The 9,719-nt window shown below is 37.4% G+C and overlaps 1 protein-coding gene across 12 annotated transcripts in view; it reads right to left on the bottom strand.

The window, feature by feature from the left end:
• Positions 1-364: 364 nt before the first annotated feature.
• LOC131832697 (butyrophilin subfamily 1 member A1-like) overlaps positions 365-9,719 on the bottom strand; it is a 114,589-nt gene continuing 105,234 nt past the window's right edge. For 7 of the 12 annotated variants that reach the window (XM_059176044.1, XM_059176049.1, XM_059176047.1 and 4 more), the window contains 4 exons: positions 7,560-7,580; positions 6,170-6,190; positions 2,135-2,154; positions 365-733 (listed from right to left, as the gene is read on the bottom strand). In XM_059176044.1, coding sequence (XP_059032027.1) covers positions 2,153-2,154; positions 6,170-6,190; positions 7,560-7,580 — 44 coding nt within the window. In that variant the 3' untranslated portion in view covers positions 365-733; positions 2,135-2,152. The other 5 variants (XM_059176048.1, XM_059176055.1, XM_059176056.1 and 2 more) reach the window with 2 other exon arrangements.

Raw genomic sequence — 9,719 nt, 5'->3', positions numbered from 1 at the left:
TTAAAGTATTAACAATACCTGAATATTCTCTCTTTGGTGTACGTTGGGGCACACCTTGAAACTGTGACCTTCTACTCTAAATGGGAACATGAGTTTCTCTGAGTTAGAAGTCAAACAACTCTGTGCCAGGGATTACTCAGTTGGATGAGCATATGCCTTCAGCTCAGGTATTAATCCTGGAGTCCAGGGATCAAGCTCTGAAACCAGATACCTGCTTAGCAGGCGGTCTGCTTCTGGCTCTCTGCATTGATCAACTCACTCTCTCAAACTATCCCTCTAAAATAAGTACACAAGTCATTTAAAAAAGAGCCAGTTATTGATGATGATTTTTTTAGTAGACATCTTATCAAATAAAATGCAAAAATATTTTAATTATCATTTAATAATAATGCATTCAGTATTTAAAGAAAAGCAAGATGAAGATCAAAGTTCAGGTAATCATTTGTATTTTGGAGGTATTAGATAATGATGTATTTTATGGTGACTAAAATAACATAAAAAAGAGAAGCAATACTGGCAAAAATAATAAAGGAATATCTGAAATCATTAATGGGCCTTTAAAAACTAAACATCTAAGAGAACCTGTGTAACTCAGCCAGTTAAAGTATAGGACTCTTGGTTCACTTAGGTCCACATCTGAGAGTCATGCATTCCAGGCCCACATTGGACTCCATGCTAAGTGTGGGCTATAAATGTCTCTTTCACAATGCTCCTCCTCCCAAGCATGCTCTTCCTATATAAAAATAAACAAATAAAATGTTAAAAATATATAAAAAAGTAAATAATTATACAAAGTTTCTACGCTGGGAGTATTTAAAAATGTTTATTTGTTATATAATCTGAAATTTATACTGTTACAAAAGGAAAATCATTTTTTCAAATCTTTACTAATCATATATAGGGAGACCAGAAAAACGAATGGATAGTTATGATCTGAAATCAATTATGAATATGATCTTCACAGATGAAATATACTTGACAAGAAAGTTCCCCTCTAAATTATATACAAATATGAGTTGCCTTTTTTGCAGTGGGATCTTCTGTGTAAAAACAAAATATGTAATAGATTATTCAACCCAGAATAAAAGGATGAGTGCCTTGAAAAGCTGACTTTACTCAAAAATTTCAGACTCTGCATAATCAAACTCTGGTTTGTTATGCTATTACCAACTAGGTGAAAATTAGAGATAGAAAAGGGAGACAAAGACATAGGCCTCGTGTACCTTTTCTCAAATGGATGATTTTAAAGAGATTCCAGAGTATAAAGGATGGTTCACTAACTTTTTCTTAAGTTCTTACCTCAATGTATCTATTTGAAACATGTGCAATGGTAGTTCAACTGGAATTTTCCATGTGTGCACATTTCCTGCAATTTTCTCTACTTGACCCTTGTATGTTTAGGCCCACCTTGAATCTCTGACTTTTTCTCTAAATGAAAGAATTAGCTCCTCTGAGGTAGAGGTCAACCAAATGGGGGGATCTGAGTGGCTCAGTTGGTTAAGCATCTGCCTTCACCTCAGATCATGGTCTTGGAGTCCTGGAATCAAGCCATGAGGTTGGTTTCTTGGTCAGTGGGAGTCTGCTCCTCCCTTCTTCTCTGCCACTTTCAAAATACTTGCTTGAAAAACTCTCTATCAAAATCACAATATAAATCATTTTTTAAAATGTCAAATACTGTTATTTAGGTACTTCTGAGTATCTTAACAAGAAAACACAAATTCCCATTCATTATAATCTAATACTAATGAACTTGGGATTTAGATCAAAACTGAGAGGAAGATTAATGTTCACTTACACATTGTACTTTAGACCAAAGAGTAGAAAATAATCACCCTAATACCAACTAAGAAATGAACCCTTTTTCAAAATATAAAGGAACTCATAATTTTGGAAATAATGGAACAGGCATGCTCCACTGTGACCCTTTAAAATGTATACTGGTTACACAACACATACTTTATAATTTCACAAAATTATAACCTTGTTTAAACTTATAACTAATCATATATTGGGAGACAAGATAAAGGAAATGATAGATTAGGATGCGGAGATCAATTGTGAATAACTTTTTCATAGGTCCAATATACTTTTCTAGGAGAATGATTACTCTAAAAGTGACACAAATACCACTAACCTTGATCAGCTGTTGGTCTCCTGTGTAAAACACAGAAATATAATAAACAAGTGAACAATGAATGTGTGAGTGAATGTTTTGAGAAGCAGAATTTCTATAAATTATTCAAGCTCTGAATTGGTATACTATTACTGAAAGGTTGAAAATTCATAAAGAGAAAGGAAACAGAGACACAGGACTGGTGTAACTCATCCTGAATGGATGATTTTGATGGCATTCTACAGTATCATCAACTATGCTCACAACTCCATCATCCACAGTCTCCTTTCTTCAAGAAGTAAGCTGCTCCATGCAAAATTATCTAATGGTTCTGCAGAGTTCCTCCTAGGATCTCTCCCAAAGTTCACCCAGATCACCCTGACAGTCTGAGCTGCAAGAAACTGGGATGGAATGACTGAGCCTCTATAAGGAGGAGGCATGCAGAGTCAGGAAATGAAGTTAATAATATAAAAAATAATTAAAAGAGATGCTACAGTGTGACTATTTTAAATGAAATTTGGTTACACAAATTGTAATTTAAATCCTTCAGAAGGACAGCAATGTTTCAACTGATATGCAAAATATATTGGGAGACCACATTAAATATTGATAGCTTATGATGGGGAAACCATCTCCCAATGTGATTTTCACTGATCAAATAGGTTTTTTAATGATATCTTCCATTCCAAAAAGTATACACAAGACCACTCCTCTTTCTTTGTATTTATGATCTGTATAAAACAAAAAGATATACAGAAATCAAGAAAGTGTGGGGAAGAGTGTCTAGTGAAGTAGACTCAAGTCAAATTATTCCAACGGTGATGTGCTCAAAGGTCAGCCGACGAGGTGAAAATAAGAGAGAGAAAACAGAGAAAATGAAGCAGACATGTCATGCATCATATGAAAGAGTTGATTTATAGGAATTTCGAAAATATCAAGAAGCATTTTTTTAAATGGGGGGGGTGGTCAGAGTAGGCAAAAATGATCCTCCAGACAGGTGGAGAATTTCAAAGATGCAGAGGAGGAAAAAGGTTTTCCAAAGACATTTTATCTAAGCTTTATTTTCTCAAATTACAAAGAAGTGGGTTAGCAAGGAAAGCCTACCTGCAAATTAATGACAAAAGGTGAGACTTATGGTGAAATTGGTAGAGATTTGATGGTGGACTAGGCTGTGCTCTGCTTGGAAATGGAGCACCATGAGACTTCTAAGAATTTATGAGACCTTTACCACAGAACTTCATTTACTGCACTGCCCAAATTTTTAGTGGCTCTCCTCTCCATAGAATCCAAGTTATGAATGATAAATTTGAGGAATTCTAGATATAACAATCCAACAGAGCTCAAGGAACCTGGGACAACCTCATTCATAAAACAGGGAAGGAAATGCACAAATTCAAAACCCAAACTGCTATTTACTTCTTTATAGCTAGAGAGACTGTTTTCTCTTAAAACTTTCAAAAAAAATGCCTGACCTTTAATTTGTGAACAATCCATTCAACACAAAGAAGTAAAAGTTGACTTACCACATTCTTACTGATGTGTACTTTTAAAAAGAAATACAGAACTAAGTTATAGAATGGAAATAATACTCCTGACAGTTCATGGCTCTTGGAACACAGTGAATCTATATATAGGACTAGAAATTTTAAAGTGTGTCTGAGAGAGCCAAGTGTTTTGCAGCCACTTAAAAGTTATGCTGAAGTTTCAATGACATAGGCAATTCTACCTTACTTATGGTAAACCACAACGTGATTCACAGAGGTCTATTTGTGACCTTCCAAATTTCCCAGGGAGATATTCTGTATCTATATCTGTACATTCATCTATGTCTAAACGCATGCCTATGTCAACATTTTCTGTATTTCCTGCTTATATATCGTACACATATCTTCCTTATCACATATGGGTGTGTGTGTGTGTGTATATATATATATATATATATATATATATATATATATATATATATGTATACATAGTCATAAACATACATTTTTCCTTGTTGGCTATATATAATTCCTCTAATATACATAGGGTAGAGCAATCGCCTTTTTGCAGTAGGATTTATGTTTTCTATAGATGAACACCTGTAATTCCATTACTGCATAATTTGCTAATTCCCTATTTTTTTTTTCTTTTAAAGAATGTGAGACACGTTACAATATTTGATGTTCACAACACGGATTTCGGTGTTTCCTTTCTAGAACTTGAACAAAATTTCTTCAGTTTCTGATAAAAATCTTTAGGTCAGATATTTTTCTTCTGTGTGCTCACATAACGGAATGTTCCCTATTTCCTTAGGAGATGATTCTGGTAGATTCCTCGATAGTCTACGTTTATTTCAAACCCAGTTATATCCTTTCATAAGGTATGAATATATAGTAAGTCTCATAAGAACACATCCCTTAGCACTTTCACTCAGGAATCTCATACAGCCTAGCCCATAGTCTCCTTCAAATCTATTTCTCAGGAGCTCCTGACCAAGTTTCTGTGAGGTGCTTTCGTTTTCCCGAGATGAGTATGTCCAAAGACATGAGGTTCATAGCTAAACAGGATGGATCCGTCAGCGGGTTGACTTTGGACATGAGCGATTCTGTGAAAAGGCACTGTTGGGAGGCCATTAAAAGCTGGACCAGGGATGGAAATGGAGCTCACAATGTCTTTCCTTCTTAATCCAGAAAAGGAAGGATCCAAACAAAAAAATGGGAAAATAAATACATGCAAAGAAGTTTCTCTTCGCCAAATGTCCTGGTGACTGGCCAAAGTTAATCCTGCACTGATCATGCTCCTGACTCTCAGTGAAGAAGGACAAGTAGCACTGTCCAGGCCCATGTGCAAAGCTCCATGCAAAGCAATAAAGAGGAGGATGTGAGACACTGGGGTCCCAAAGAGTACTCGAATAGCACTCAGATCTAGTGAGGGTTCAGAAGGTTCCCACAGGGAAATCTTAGGAAATTGAGAAATGATAACAGCAATGAAATAGTTCAGAAAATACAGACAAACAAGACCAAATGCATAGCAATCCAATTACTATGAAAGTGTTCTCCAAAGGAACGAGGGCAAGTGAACAAATCAATAGAAAACAAGTGATCCAAAAATATATGGAAAGAGAACATGAAACTTAGGCATCGGATATGTGAACACGGGAATTATAGTGAAACACCTAAATCTTAATTTGGCCAAATATTGGGACACGTGGGTGGTAAAGCCATGTAAGTGAGCAACTCTTGATTTTGTCTCAGGTCATGATCTCAAGTAGATCAAGCCCCATGATATGTGCTGTGGCCAGCACAGAGTCCTCTCATGATTCCTCTCAGTCCATCCATTCCCCACACTGTCTCACACTGATCCTGTAAAGTAAAGAAATATCACTGTAACTAAAGAGGCAAATGTGGATGTTGACGAATCGGCTTGGCCTCTTATCATATAAAACAGAAGTTAGGCATAATTATCCTTACATAATAAAGAATTGGGGAACTAGAAGGAAACCGAGGTTAAAGACAAAGTTCGGATATGGAATTCTATTTTAGAAGTAACAGAAAAATTTCCTCAAGGGTTACCTGTATATTTGGGGGAATTAAAATAAAGTCACCTAGCAGTGTCTGGGTGGCTTTGTCAGTTAGTGATGACCTTTCCTTTTTGCTCATTGGCTGATCTCAGATATTGGTGTCACATCAACTCATGGACCGCCTTGCACAGTGGGAGGTCCACTTGTCATTTACCCTGGGCTTCTACAACCAGCATCTCTCTCTCTTTCTCTGTCTGTCTCAACTAAGAAAATGAAATCTCTTAAAACATAAGAGCAGTTAATAATATGGAAAATAATTAAGAAAGATGCAACAGTGTGAAGATTAAAAAAGAAACTTAGTAATACTACTTGCAATTTACAATGCTTCAGAGGACAGCATTATTCCAACTGATAAGCCAACATTTATAGGAGACCATTTTAAAAACTGGTAAATGATAATGTGGAACCCATTTGGTAATGTGACTGTCCTAGATCAAGTGCATATTTTTCAAATTAACATCCCCTCCAAAATATAAACCAAGACTACTCACATTCCACTGCAGTTAATTTTTCTGTAAAAAAACACATGATACAATAAATGATTCAACAGTGTATGTGTGGAAAAATGTCTAGAGAAGTAGACTCTACAGAATTTTTTCAACCTGTGACTTTTTCATATGTTAGCAAAGTTCATGAAAATACGTGATTCATAAGAGAGATAAGGAGGCAGGCAATCTGTCCATTTGGGAAATAGTTGTTGTCTAAGAGTTTCTAAAGTGTCATGAAAAACGGCTGTAATTCCATCATCCACGGTCTCCTTTGATCACTAATTCAGTCAGTCCATGCAGATCCATCTGTTGACTGTACTGAGCTCTTCCAAGGGCATTCCCCAAAATCCATGCAGAATACCCATAGGAGGGCCACTTGGGTGGCTCAGTCATTAAGCATCTGCCTTTGGCTCAGGTCAGGGTCCCAGGGTCCTGGGATCAAGCCCCACATCGGGCTCCCTGCCCTGCAAGAAGCCTGTTTCTCCCTCTCCCATTCCCTCTGCTTCTGTTCCCTCTCTTACTGTGTCTATCTCTGTCAAATAAATAAATAATATCTTAAAAAAAAAAAAGAATACCCATGAGATCTGAGCTGCAAGAGACTGGAAATGGATTATTGAATGTTTGGAAAAGTGCAACCTTCAAATTCAGTAGTAGGCTGAAGCAGGCAGCAAGATCCTCTGCTGACCCAAGGAGAACATTGGGACATTCAAAGACAAATTGTTGCCTAGACGCTTGACAAAATTAATACATAATCTACTGAGAATACATACATCAACTGATATCGTGGACAAAGGGATGCAGCAGGTTATGAAAGATTTTTAAAGGGGAAGGGGCCAGAGTAGGTGCAAAAGATTCCTGGAGATGGCGTGTGTGTGGGTAGGGAGTTTGCAAAGTGGGGAAGACAGCAATATTCTCCAAAGACATCCTATCCAAGGTTCCTTTTCTCAATTTCCAAAGTAGTGCGTTAGCAAGGGATGTCTAACTGATGGCAAAAAGTGAAACAAGGTGACATTGGTAGAGAACTGGTTGTGGACCAGCCTGTGCTCCCCGTGGAAATGGAGCACCACGAGCTTTTTCAGATTATCAGGGGCATTTACTGAAGATCTTCATTTACTGCACTGCCCACGGTTTACAGGGCTCTCCGTTCCATAGAATTCAATTTATGAGTGAGAAATTTGAGGGATTACACAAGTAATATTCCAAATGAACTCAACAAACCTCGGACAACCTAATTCATAACACAGCAAAGTTAATGCACAATCCCCAAGCTCAAATTGCTATTTTCTTCCTTATATCTGGAGAGACTGTTTTGTCTTAAATCATTCCATCAAAAAAAGCCCGGAGCTTTAATTTGTGAAAAATCCTTTTAACACAGAAGTAATGGGTGACTTACCATTCTTTTCCTGAGGTTTGCCTTTAAAAAGAAAGACAGAAATAAGTTATAGAATGGAACTAAGACTTCTGACCATTCATTTCTCTGTGAAGGCCGTGTATCTCTTTATATATAGGACTAGAAACTATTAACTTTGTCTGAGAGAGCCAAGTGATTTGCAGCTATTAAAACATAGGCAAAATTTTCAATGACATAGAGATTTCGAGCTGACTTTTAGTAAACCGCACCTTGATTCACAGAGCTCTATATGTGACCTTCCAAAACTGCCCCGGGTGATATTCCGTATCTATATCTATTCGTTCATCTATGGCTAAAAGCATAACTATGTCTACATTATCTGTATATATCATACACCTATCTTACTTATCACGTGTGTGTGTGTGTCTGTGTCTATAGATATATACACAAGGGCATATACATTCATTCTTTACTTCTTGGCGATATATAATTTCTCTAATATACATAAGGTAGAGCAACTGCCTTTTTCAGTAGGAATTATGTTTTGTATAGATGAACACCTGTACTTCAATTACTGCATAATTTACTAATTACTTTTTTTTTCTCCTAGGAATGTGAGACATGTTACAATATTTGATGTGCTTTTGATATTCACACCAAGGAATTTGGTGTTCCCTTTTTAGAACTTGACCAAAATTTCCTCGCTTTATGATTAAAAATTTTAGGTCAGTTATTTTTCTTCTGTGTGCTCACATAACAGAATGCTCCCTCTTTCCTTTGGAGATAATTACAGTAGGTTCCTCGATAGTCTACGTTTATTCCAAAACCACTTATATCCTTTCATAAGATTGAATATATAGTAAGTCTCATAAGAACACATCCCTTTGCACTTTCCCTCTGGAATCCCAAACAGCCTAGCACATAGTCTCCTTCAAGTCTATTTCTCAGCAACTCCTGACCAAGTTTCTGTGAGGTGCTTTTGTTTTCCTGTGACGAGTACGTCCAAAGACATGAGGTTAAGACCTAAGCAGGATGGAATCCATCAGCAGGTTGACTTTGGACATGAGCGATTCTTTGAAAAGGCATTGTTGGGTGGCCATTAAAAGCTGGACCAGGGATGGAAATGGAGCTCACATTTTCTTACCCTCTTAATCCAGAAAAGGAAGGATCCAAACAAAAAATGGAAAAAAAATACATCTCAAGAAGTTTCTCTTCGCCAAAAGTCCTGGTGACTGGCCAAAGTTAATCCTGCACTGATCACGCTCCTGGCTCTCAGTGAAGAAGGACACCTAGCCCTGTCCAGGCCCATATGCACAGCTCCATGCAAAACAATAAAGAGGGGGATGTGAGACTCTGGGGTCCCAAAGAGTACTCGGATCGCCCTCTGATCTAGTGAGGGTTCAGCAGGTTCACAGGGAAATTTTAGGAAATTGGAAATTGATCACAGCAATGAAATAGATTAGAAAATACGGACAAACAAGGCCAAATGCATAGCGATCAAAGTACTCTGACCGTATTCTCCAAAGGAACGAGGGCAAGTGAACAAATCAATAGAAAACAAATGATCCAAAAATATATGGAAAGGGAACATGAAACTTAGGCATCGGATATGTGAACACGGGAATTATAGTGAAGCACCTAAAGCTTAATTTGGCCAAATATCAGGACACATGGGTGGTACAGCCATATAAATGAGCGACTCTTGCTTTTTGCTCAGGTCATGATCTCAAGATAAGGAGCTCAAGCCCTCTGGCCAGCACAGAGTCTTCTTGTGATTTCCTCTCAGTCCATCCACCCCCCAGCCGGTGTCTCACACTGATCCTACAAAGTAAAGAAATCTCTCTGTAATTAAAGAGGCAAATGTGGATGTTGATGAATCGGCTTGGCCTCTTATCATATAAAACAGAAGTTAGACATAATCATCCTTACATAATAAAGAATTGGGAAACTAGAAAGAAACCGAGGTTAAAGACAAAGTTCGGTTATGGAATTCTATTATAGAAGTAACAGAAAAATTTACTCAAGGGATATATATTTGGGGGTATTAAAATAAAGTCACCTAGCAGTGTCTGGGTGGCTTTGTCAGTTAGTGTTGACCCTTCCTTTTTGCTCATTGGCTGATCTCAGATATTGGTGTCCCATCAACTCAAGGACCACCTTGCTCAGTGGGGGGTCCACTTGTCATTTTCCCTGGGCTTCTAA

Source organism: Mustela lutreola, chromosome 5 (genome assembly GCF_030435805.1).
Source record: "Mustela lutreola isolate mMusLut2 chromosome 5, mMusLut2.pri, whole genome shotgun sequence".
Lineage (NCBI taxonomy): Eukaryota > Metazoa > Chordata > Mammalia > Carnivora > Mustelidae > Mustela > Mustela lutreola.
This window is presented reverse-complemented; position numbering and strand designations above follow the sequence as displayed.